At 32.8% G+C, this 12746-nt stretch overlaps 1 protein-coding gene across 2 annotated transcripts; it reads left to right on the top strand.

The window, feature by feature from the left end:
- The first annotated feature begins 209 nt into the window (after nucleotides 1-209).
- Nucleotides 210-10513, top strand: LOC142541588 (uncharacterized). 2 transcript variants are annotated; one of them, XM_075648089.1, is made up of 2 exons: nucleotides 210-1055; nucleotides 9560-10253. In XM_075648089.1, the coding sequence occupies exon 1, from the start codon at nucleotides 359-361 to the stop codon at nucleotides 1031-1033; it is 675 nt and encodes a 224-aa protein (XP_075504204.1). In that variant the 5' UTR covers nucleotides 210-358; the 3' UTR covers nucleotides 1034-1055; nucleotides 9560-10253. The 2 variants fall into 2 exon arrangements, with proteins under 2 accessions (XP_075504204.1, XP_075504203.1); XM_075648088.1 differs by lacking the exon at nucleotides 9560-10253 and adding an exon at nucleotides 10303-10513 and having other exon boundaries at nucleotides 212-1055.
- Nucleotides 10514-12746: the final 2233 nt, after the last annotated feature.

Raw genomic sequence — 12746 nt, forward strand, 5'->3', positions numbered from 1 at the left:
AAACAAAGATTTAGATGGGTAGAGAGCAATGAAAAAGTTGATTTAGGGAAAAAAAAAGTGATTACAAATTTCTCCTTTAAAAAACGTTCTTGACAAAAAAAAAATGTGAATAAATATCATACTGAATTAAATTTGGTCCATAAATATATAAAAAATAGTGAAAATTATTGAAAGCTGCAACGTTGCCACATCTACTTCGACTCGTTTTCATATAGTCATAATCACATTTACCGAGGGCATAAACGCCAATAAAATTATATATCTTCACTCTGTGTTTCCACAACTTAGTTCTGTCTACTATACATCTTCTCTACAGTCATTCTCGGAATGATACAGTTTGTACTTTGATCGAATTTCAATGGCTTCTCCTCTCCATATTCACACCAACTGTGATCCGGTTTTCTTTCGTTCCCTTTATTCCGAAACCCCGATGAGAAGTGGATCCAAATCCCAAATGTATCTCCACAAGATTCTGCACATAATCACCACCGTGCCGCCGCTTACCGCAACAACGAGCTCGCCGGAGATGAAGGAATCATCCGCCGACAAGTTCGAGATAATTGATGAAAATAAAGGGTATGTTCTCGACTTAAATGTCGGGGTTTCTATCTCGGCGCTGGAGATGGAGGAATCTTTGTCGGGGCTCAGTTCCTGCAGTGCCACCATCGGGGTTTCTTTCGGTCTCGCCGTGATCGATGGAGGGGCGTTTAAAGTCAACAGTAAAAATTACCGTGATGAAGAGGCGGAGAAAAGTTTAACGCTTCTCATTGTAGCAGCGAAGTTGGTGTTTGGAGAGGTTGAGGAAGACAACACGAAGAAAGAAGAAGTGGCGGCGGCTGAGCCGGGGGAGAGAAGGTTGCTGACGGAGGAGCGCTCGGTTGGAGGAGGCAGCTCCGTCGTCCACAGTGGTGCGAACGAAGCGAGGGAGGACTCAGGTTCTGCCGCACAAGTACCGAGACTCGGTGCTGGAGCCATTGACCCGGTTTTCAAGACCGGGCGATACATTAACCGAATGAACCATGGTCAAAGGTGAAAGAAAGTTCAGATGAAACGAGGTTAGCGAAAGTTTTTGTTTTTGATTTTTTTGTTTGTTTTTTTTTCAAGGTGTGAAATTGGATAGTGACAATTGTGAAAATCAGATACGATTAATCAATGAAACATGATTCAATCCGGAAAAAAAAAATCAGATTTGATTTTGAGATTTTAGGTTTGGATTAGATCGAATTGAGCCCGATTATTGACTCGAAAAAAATGATCGGATTGAGTTATGTTGACCCAAAAATTTAATTTTTTTTATAAATATAATTAATAAATATTGCATATATTTTTTTATATTTTATCTTTAAATAAATATTTACTGTATATTTATAAATAAATTATCATAATTTAATATTTATTGTTAATATTTTTATTTTTTAAATATTGTTTATTTGATTTATTAAATATATATATTTTTATGATAAGAGTTTCAATTTTAAATGATATATACAAGAGAAATTTTGTTATTATATATTTAAATTAAAATATATTTTTTGTTGGATTTTATTTAATTTTTTTTAAAAAAAAACATTCAAATCGTATTGATTCGAGTTCGTGTTTTGATTAAATAATTTTTAAATAATATTATTGTTCAGTACAATCCAACCTATCCGAATTGATAACTTAGTGGTGACATGACCCGTAAGCACTTAACTATTCCTGTTGTAAAGAGAATTGGATATTTTATTTTCTCTCGATATCGTATTAGACACGTGTGTGGATCCAAATGTTCGAAATAACATAAAATTCCTATGAAAAAAGTCATGTCAAGATTTTGTTAAAAATATAATTTTTTATTTTTAAAAAAATTAAAAAATATTTTTTATAAACTTATATTTCTAAAAAAAATATTTAGTTACACATAAATAAGAGTAAAATGTTAAAAATGCAACATACATTAAAATTATAAACAAAACCTTTATTTACGTACAAATATAATTAAAATATTTCAAATTTAAATTACAAAATACATATAAATTATAAATTATCGGATAAATTTTATTAAACAGGTGAAAGACATATTACATATCTTATTTTACATAAAAATAAATAAATTGATTTAAAATATTTTGAATAAATGATTTTACTATTCAATTATTTCAATGAAAAACTATTATTAAGTCAACGTTTTAATTTCTATATTGACCAAAGTCTGTAACAAAAAAAATTATTCATAAAATATATTAATAATATTATTTCGAGTGTGGTCAAAAATCCTCTCAAGATAAGATTTTATTTCCGATCCATTTTTTGATATTAATTGAGACGTAAAAAAATTCCGACAACTCGGGTCGAAAAATTTCGGATCAAATTTTTTTTTGAATGTGATTAGCCATGGGGCAGGATTTTGAAAAATATTGTTAGCCCTACTTTTTTCTATGCATTTTTGATTCATTTTTTAATGTACAATAAAATGAGGTGATTTTTGGTTGAGAAGTTAAACCATTTATCTAAGTTATAATTATAATTTATGAGTGGTGAAATTCTTGGGAAAATTTGTTCTTTTTAATCTAGTGTTTATTTATTGGATTTTTAGCAAATAAATAGTTTATTGTAATTTCTTTTGTTTAGGTCGAATTTGGATGAGATTATTTGTTTTTATTAAGTATTATTTATCTATTTTAAATAGTTTATTTATTAGTTTTTATATGATACATGTTGTTTTAAGAATATAAGTGTAAACAAATCGAGACGAATCGAACAAAATTTGATTCATATTCGAATTTATCGAATTCGAGACGAAATGAACATATTTGAACTTTTTTAGTCGAACTCGAGTCAAAATTATATTATTTGAAAGTTCACGAGCCTTGATATTCTATTAATATAATATGAATATATTTTAAATAAATAGATTTCAAATCTTTAAAATATTATTTTTTTAGCAATAGTTCGAATAGATCATGAACATGTTCAAATCTTTTGTGTCGAACTCGAATCCAAACCCTGATTCGAACTGAACTCAATTTTTAAAAAATAATTTTTCGAGTTTCAAACTTGAATATATTTATTTCGAGCCGAAGTTTAAAATTTGTTGGAATATTTTTATTTTTTAAAATATTTAAATAATATTTGAAAAAATATGTTATCATTTTGTAAATTTTCAAGCAATTTATTTTTGACTTAAAAAAATTTTCCAAAATTTTTTAACTAACAAATTTTGAAAATTTACAAGCACTCAAGTAGTTTATGGTAGATCTATTTCTATGAGATGAGTAAATTTGATGTATATTGTAAGTGAAACGTTATATTTTTATTATAAAAAATAATATTTTTTCATAAATTGGTTCGAGTTAGAGATCCGTTTTAGAAAATTGACCCGTGATATCGTTTGATAAGATTTTTATGTAGTTTTATAATATATTTTAAAGAGTTTATGAATTCCACCAAACACAAAAAGATATTTGAGGATGTGATTCCTTTTTGTTTGAACTTTGAACAAATTTGTGAATATGGACCTCATTAAGTTTTAATGGAATCTATTGTAGTTATATTTATGATGCTAACAGACTGAATGACAATTTGTCAACACGATGTGTAAGAACTAGAAATTCAAACAACGTAACTTGACTGCATGCAAATCTAGGGTTTTATTAAAATATTTCTTTGATTATTTTTAAATACATGATTATGACATGTGAAACGTCTGCTCGTTTTAAAATTCTACCGACTTTTTTTTAAAATAAGCAATGACCGAAACCATGCCTACGAAATTCACAAATTTAAATCATGTATTCTATAAAATCATTCCACTCCGAATAAAATGAATGCAGTTAAAATTATGAAAAGAACAACAAACATAGAAAATTGTCGTTTAGAAAATAAAACATCACGATTATTAAAATCTGTCAAACCCCTCAACAAAATAAAATAATCAACCATTTAAAAAGTTGTTTAAACATGTTCTTTTGCTGAAGAATACAAGGCCCTCGGGTTAACGTGCGCCACCAGCTCCGCCCGTTCAGTCATCATCACCTCCAGTCTCCTAATCAACATACTCACATGCATCATTCACACCTAGTGAGTTTAAAAACTCAACACACCTGTAACGTTAATAGCAAGTACATATATATAACAAGCAAGAGTGAAAAATACTTTACTCAACATATAGTTAATTAACTTTAAAGCATGACGTAACCATATCGTATAAAAGCATAAGGTGTCAAAATATGTCTCATAATAATCATCATATACGTATAAATTTTCTTTAATCGAATTCAGTTCATTAGTTGTGACTTTCGTATCAGCTATATCGTATCAGCTCTATTCGATGGAACCATCTACGTATAACCATGGTACCGGGCGGCGGAGACATCAGCGACACTCTCACCCGTCAACTGAGTTATGGCCTATCATATCATCATATCATGTCAATAAAAATACGATCGTCGGGTTCCCTCTTGTCCTTCTCCCGTAAACGGGCTCCCTCTGGGGCGTTTTCCTTCACGATATCTCCAATCATATCATCGTATACATATATCGTCAGTCACAACCAACTCGCATCCTTCAAAAACATCATCATTTTTATCACTTATCAAAATCACGCATATATGTAAATTTTCTTTAAAATCAAGCATGCAACGTATTTTCATAATTTCATAAAAATCATAATCATGATGCATTAACATTTAAAAGCATGTTAAATTCGTGCTCGGGACGCTTTCAGGAATAAAATCTCACCCCGGGTGCAAAATCACTATTTTGCCCATGGAAACCCAAAATGACCGATTTACCCCTGGACCTCTCTAATTCGACCCAAAGCTTACCAAACTCCTTAAAACATCTCAAAACATATTAAAAGTATTTCTTAGAAGAGCCCATTACAAAACTTATTCGATTCGTTTTAAAACCTATACCGGGGTCCCGGTTTTAACGCGAATTACCCCTAAAGTTAACCAAAATTTTCTCAACTTAAATTGTGACCTAATCCTACATGACCAGCCTCTAAAAAACCTGTTCCAGACCACTTATAACCCATGAAACAAGCCCAAAGTTTGCTGGAAATCTCCAGCATATGCACACAATTTTCACAGCTTGAGCGATTTTACGATAAAAATCATATTTCCTTCATTTCTTATCAGAAAACTACGAATTTTTTATCAATTCGAAGATAACACAGAGTTCTACAAATCATATGTTGAACACATTTTCATAAAATCAACCAATAAGTTGCAAAATTCGAAATAACGGAGGGTGACTAATTTTGTGACATAGAAATTTCACAGCTTGTGCAGCTTTACGATAAAAATCATATCTCTCTCGTTGCTTATCATAAAATTATGAACGAATTTATTATCGAATCGAAGACAACACAGAGTGCTACAAATCATATGTTGAACACATTTTCAGAAAACCAACCAATAACTCGTAGAGTTCGAAATAGTAGAGGGTGATTGGTTTTGTGACATAGGAATTTCACAGCTTGTGCGGCTTTACGAAAAAAATCATATCTCTCTATTTTCTTATCAGAAAATTATGAATTTGCTATCGAATCGAAGATAACACAGAGTGCTACAAATTATATGTTGAACATATTTCCAGAAAACCAACCTATGAGTCGCATAATATGAAATAACAGAGGGTGACGGGTTTTGTGACACAGAATTTCACACGAAGACTCAAGATATCGTTCGGCCCTCTCCTAAAACCCACAAAACTTCGACTCCAGCCTTATATCCCCCTCTTAATCGACGTGTACAACCCTTAGCAGCATAAAATTTGCAGCCCTTCGCACCAAAGCAAGAAACCGTGAGTTGTGCGCAAGTTATACGCATATACGTCTCAAAATCTTTACAAAAGTGATTCTATAAGGGGACCAACGAATTATCATGCAAATATATATATATATAATCAGGCATTTACATGGTGTAAATGATGAAAAAGGAGATACATATCGTGCCTTAACATTTATATGATCAAAAGCTCGAAGAACTAGGCGCGGGACGTGAACCAGAGAGACGGGGAGGAAGCTTTCTTTTAAACTTGAAGGGGCTGAATGTTGCTGCTGGTTGCTGCTGGAATAAGGGGTGGGCGGCCATCTCAATATAAAATATATTTAGGACTTTGTTAATTAAGTTTAAGCTATAAAATAATACACTAATGGGTCCTTAATTAAAATTTAAAGGGTTAAAATAGTTTTGGGTCCATTAAGAACTAAAATAAACCCATCAAGCCCAATAACACTCTCAAAAAATATTTCTTTTAGGCACATTTTTGAAAATATTGCCCGAGCCCTCAAAAAGTCCTCCGAATCACTAAAATTTTTGTATCGCCTAAAAATATAAGCCGGCGGGTAAAAATACTCAACCAAGAGCCGTTTCTTGAAAAAGACACTTAAAACACCCTATATTACTTAATTAAAATTAATAATTCAATAAAAATATTTTTCCTAAATATAACTGGTCTCTATTTCTTGTTCGAACGCAAAATGTAACTTAAATTCTTAATGCATGAATTTTACATAAACCATGAATTAAAAACACTTATTAATGAAATAAACATGCATTTAATGCTTTAAAATATTTTAATATAATACCAAATAAATTTAATAACTTGCATGCATGTGGTTCACGTGGACTTTCAAATTTTCGGGACGTTACAATCTACCCCCCCTTAAATTAAATTTCGTCCCCGAAATTCTCTTATTCTCGATAAACAAAAAGTTTAGACTCCTAATTCTGGTATCCCAATATTCCACGTTTCCGCTGCGCTACTCTGATAAAATAAGTGTTAGTCCTTATGTCTCCTCAATCCTAATTATTTTGCCTACAGAAATCCTCAGTTTGCTAATCGTAATTTGAAACGACTTATGGTGGATTAGTTCTATTTTTTCTATGTCATCGAAATTCTGACTTTCTCACAATTCCTAATCTTAGTAATGGCAGTCCAAACTTATCGCACTTTACTTTTTTTATATTATATCCAAGCTATTCACCAACCTATTACATTATCATTTATTCATTTCGACTTAAGAGATCTTTGCACCAAATATTACTAATCGACTTCTATCTGCGGTAATACACTTAAAAGTTAAACCTTATCTCGATCTCTTAATAATATTAGCCTAAGATCCTTGAATTGAAATCTTTACCTTACGGCACCAAACTACGTAACTTAACTATTTACAAGTACATCCCCAATATCAAATTATTGCAAATATTAAATTCGAATAGTGTTAATCCATATAACCCAAAATATACAATTCCGATCTTCTACCTAAATAATAAAATTATTATAGCATCAATTATATGCTTAAACTATTTCTTTCTCAATTACGATATAGTTGAGGCCTAAGACCCTTGGAATTTCCTCATTGGAACGAATATCGCATTCTTACGTATTCATAATGCTTAATTAATTCTAGTGTATAAAACTTAATAAGTTATCCTATGGTAGCTTTAAACTAACTCTAATAAACTTCGCTTATAACCCATAGAGTTCTAGAACTCCCATATCAAGATTTTAGATTTCTTACCCGATGAAAATATCAATATTCATCCATTGGTAACTTATGTTGAACACAACTAATTCCCTTTTGTTTTTATTTCACCCAAAATTTTCATATAGACACCTATCCCATAAACTTGAGATTCCAGCTTACACAATTCAAATAGACTTAGATAACCTAATTCCAACACACCTAACCGCATAGTCCCAAATTTCTTAATGACTTTCAAAAATTTCTGAAAGCAAGGTGTTTATCTCAACCTTTACATGCGTCTATCGATTAACATAACCATCAAAATTAAATTCTAGCAAAGGTATCCTAACTGTTAAATCATTGCTAAAACTTATGACACATCAAGTAAAGTTCCCAAAAATTAGTTAAATCAATGTCTACTCTTATAACTTAATTAACTGATCAACTTTACCTTAAACTGTCATCACTTTAAATTCTTAATTTTACACAGCATTATTTCACTAACGCTTAAATTTTCATGCCCAAGATTGATTTATCCTACAATGTCCTTGATTACTATTCCTTATAACATTATAACTCAAATATTTCAAGGTTCTAATTAACCCTTCAAGCTTAAATCATTGAAAATTTCTATCACTTAAACTATTCAATTACCACTTATTGCTGAACTAGTCTCCAAATTTCTTAATAATTGCAAAATAAATTCCTAATTTTCTCGAAAATTATCCACTTGGTCCTTAATTACCAAAAATTTCACAATTACCCGTAAGTTCTTGGTATTCTTAATTCCATTTTATAGGTTTCCCGTAACATGAAGTTAAATAATTTTAAGTTTATTAATCTCGAACTCAATTCCCGTAACAAAATCTTAAATTTCCATCAATACTTAAAATCCTAAGTTATACATTTTGTACTTCTAAAGATTGTCGTAGTCTTCGAATCATTATTTCTTATATAAAATCCTCAAAAATTATTGCAACTAGTAACCACGAACCATCAACATTTTCTTAGAAAACCTACATGCCCCAAAAGCATTCATAATGTAATGCCCGAGATTTGAGGTGTTGTTAATCTAAAATGATTCGTTAATTAATTGATGAGAGTATAGACGAAACGGATCAGATTAGGATATCCGAAAAGAAGATTGAATTATGGATTGAGAATGATATGACATGGAAGAGGACATGGGATATCATGAACAAAGGTTGAAAACCAGTAGGCATCACGCACATGCGAAGATCTTTCGCGAGGACAGAACACCTCGCGCATATGCGCGAGAAGGGGCGCGCATATGCGCGAGGCAAGTATTTGGGGTGATTGCCGAGACAGTAAGTCCCGCGCATATGCGCGAGACATGACGCGCATATGCGCGAGCAGGTGTATTCAGGAATGCCGAGTCCAGAGAGTTGGGCGCATATGCGCGGAAATGTGTCGCGCATATGCGCCAGAAGTTGTGAAGACATGCGCCGAGACTTAAGGTCTCGCGCATATGCGCCGGTTGATGTCGCGCATATGCGCGAGACGTGTTGCTTAAAGGGTGTGCCATTTGCCTTCTTGTATGTTAGTGTATGTGTATATATATATATATATATGCACGATTTCTTCAGAAAAGGGGAGGAAAGAATAATCGAGAAAGGGCCGAGGAAAGAGTGAAAAATCCTTACGCCTTTTGTGAGAAATCCGTCTATCTGATTTTGAATCCGACTTCGGTATTGAGTTCCTATCGACGTAGGCTACAACTGGACGTAAGTTTTACTATGTTTTGATATGATTTGAAATTATGGTATTGTCAAAATCTGATATGATTCTTATATGATGTTCTGGTCATGTTAGACATCGTATAATCGAAACCGGACTGAAGAATAAATACCATATGAAATTGTTACGATTTTCGGAGTTGTTCTGGAATCGATTTGATATCAGAATTGAATTGTTACCGATTATGAGATGTTAGAATTGATATCTGACTGAGATGATATTGCTGGGTATATTGAGACTATGACGTTGTGCTGTTGAAACAGAATTTGATTGAATTCTGATTATATCCAGTGTTATTTGAGTGGTGTATTGATACCGTACCCTCGATATTGTTATTGTCAGATTGAGTATTGACAGGCTTTGAGTTCGAGACTTCGACAGAGTCAGAGTATCAGAAAGAAAGATATAAATTAATGTTGAGTTGGGATTGCACAACTCGAGTGAGGTTTGACTCGAGTCTCCCTAAATCACATACTTAGTTTATTACATTGATATTTGTAATTGATGAGATTGATGTTTATAGTCTATTGATTTATAGCCACTGCATGTATTGACTACTGATTCGTTTAGTCATTGCTGATTCGCCTAGTCACCGGCTGATTCGTCTGGTTATTGGCTGATTCGTCTAGTTATCGACTGATTCGTCTAAACTTTGGCTGATTCGCTTAATTACTGGCTGATTCGTCTAGTTATTGGCTGATTCGCTTAATTCTTGACTGATTCGTCAATTCTGCGGCTATTTCGCCCAGACACTGGATATATGAATTATATCGATGCCGTTTAGGGTTGATTCATTCCTATCGACTGAGATTCGATATAATTATCAATATCCAGACATTGGGATCCCTAGGTTAGAGTTGAGTCGAGTCTGAGATGACGCGTTGTTTGAGTCGAGTCTGTGATGACTAGTTGATTTACAGTTTTATATCATTCATGTTTGTTGATTGGCTGCATGTGAATGATATTTGTTATATGCTTTTGTATATGTTTTTATATGATTGCATGTTTACATTGTTTATACTGGGATTTATTCTCACCGGAGTTATCCGGCTGTTGTCTTGTTTTGTATGTGTGCATGACAACAGGTGGGACATGTTCAGGGTTGAGAAGATGAAGAGAGATCGTGATTAGAGTGGAGGCTCCGGACATGGATTAGAGATAGGGTTAGACACGTGATATTAGCTGTTAAACCTTAGTTGAATAAATGTATGTGGTACAGGACTTGTACTTTTATACTGAGATGTATATACGTTTTATTTCACTACGTTCCACATTTTAAAAAAAAAATTTTGACCCTGTTTTTTTTATAATTGATTAATTAGTCCCAATGATGATTAAGAACATGATTAGCGTCCGGGTCCCCACACATAATTTACAAGATTAACTTATGACCCATAAGTAGAACATCATTACTATTAACCCAAAAATGATATAGTGAAATCATTTTCAACCTCTTTAACGCCCAATATTCAAATTCTTAATCATGTCTAATTCCACCACAAAGACAGCATGCATGAAAATCATTTAATTCCTCATTTCATGTCGTAACATGCATAAAATTTTTAAGCGTTTAATCTCAAAACTTAACGACAGATAAACATATACTGTAAAACGTATATAATGTAAACATTTAGATGATATCATTAAAAATATTTAAAACTATAAAACTTACAGACTTGAGGCTTGAAGAGTGAGCTGTAGAAGCTGGCGGTGGCACAACTCTATGCAGGACCCTTGTTCTGATACCAATTGAAACGTCTCCTCATTTTAAAATTTTGCTGATTTTTTTCTAAATAAGCAATGACCGAAACCATGCTTTTGAAATTCACAAATTTAAATCATGTATTCTATAAAATCATCCCACTGCCGAATAAAATGACTGCAGTTAAAATTATGAAAAGAACATCCAACCTAGAAAATTGCCGTTTAGAAAATAAAACATCAAGAATAATAAAATCTGTCAAAACCCTCAACAAAATAAAATCATCAACTATTTAAAAAGCTGTTTAAACATTTTCCCATAAAATCATATTCTTGCTGAAGAATACAAGGTCCTCGGGTTAACGTGCGCCACCACGTCCGCCCGTTCGGTCATCATCACCTCCAGTCTCCTTATCAACATACTTACATGCATCATTAACATCTAGTGAGTCTAAAGACTCACACACCTGTAACGTTAATAGCAAGTACATATACATAACATGCAACAGTGGAAAATACTGTAATCAACATACATTTCTTTAACTTAAAAGCATGACGTAACCATATCGTATAAAAGCATAACGTGTCAAAGCATGTTTCATCATAATCATCATATACATGTACATTTTCTTTAATCGAATTCAGTTCATTAGTTGTGACTTTCGTATTAGATCTATCATGTCAGCTCTATTAGATGGATCCATCTACGTATAACCACGGTACCGGACAGCGGAGACATCAGCGACATTCTCACCCGTCAATTGTGTCTTGGCCCATCATATCATGTCAATGGAAATACGATCGTCGGGCTCCCTCTGGGCCTTTTCCCGTAAACAGGCTCGCTCTGGGGCCTTTTCGCTCACGATATCTCCAATCATATCGTATAGATATATCATCAATTACAACCAACTCTCATCCTTCAAAAACATCATCATTTTCATCACTTATCAAAATCATGCATATATGTAAATTTTCTTTAAAATCAAGCATGCAACGTATTTTCATAATTTCAAAAATCATAATCATGATGCATAAACATTTAAAAGCATGTTAATTTCGTGCTCGGAGCTCTGCCAGGAATAAAATATCACCCTGTGTGCAAAATGAGCATTTTGCCTCTGGAAACCCAAAATGACCGATTTACCCCTGGAGCTCTAAAATTCGACCCGAAGCTTGCTAAACTCCTTAAAACATTCCAAAACATATTTAAAGTATTTTTTAAAGGTAAACTCGAGCCTGTTACAAAATTTATTCGATTCGTTTTAAAACTTAGACTGGGTCCCAGTTTTAACCCGAATCATCCCGGAACTTAACCAAATTTTCTCAACTTAAACTGTGACTTAAACCTACATGACCAGTCTCTAAAACACCCATTCCAGAAAACTTATGACCCACGAAACAAGCCCAAATCTCCAGCGTATGCACACAATTTTCACAGCTTAAACGATTTTACGATAAAAATCATATCTCCTTCGTTTCTTATCAGAAAATTATGAATTTGTATCGAATAGAAGATAACACAAAAATATACAAATAATATGTTGAACCCATTTACAGAAAACCAACCAATAATCACAGAATTCGGAATAACAGAGGGCGAAGAGTTTTGTGACATAGGAATTTCACAGCTTGTGCGGCTTTACGATAAAAATCATATCTACCTCGTTTCTTATTATAAAATTACGAATTTGTTATCGAACTTAAGATAACAGAGAGTGCTACAAATCATATGTTGAACAGATTTTCAGAAAACCAACCAATAAGTCGTAGAGTTCGAAATAACAGAAGGTGACGGGTTTTGTGACATAGAAATTTCACAGCTTGTGCG

The sequence above is a fragment of the Primulina tabacum genome, chromosome 4 (genome assembly GCF_025594145.1).
Source record: "Primulina tabacum isolate GXHZ01 chromosome 4, ASM2559414v2, whole genome shotgun sequence".
NCBI classification, from domain to species: Eukaryota; Viridiplantae; Streptophyta; class Magnoliopsida; order Lamiales; family Gesneriaceae; genus Primulina; species Primulina tabacum.

What these genes read in the sequence shown, in the direction of transcription:
- LOC142541588 (XM_075648089.1), top strand. Translation starts at nt 359, where the DNA reads ATGGCTTCTCCTCTCCATATTCACACCAACTGTGATCCGGTTTTCTTT.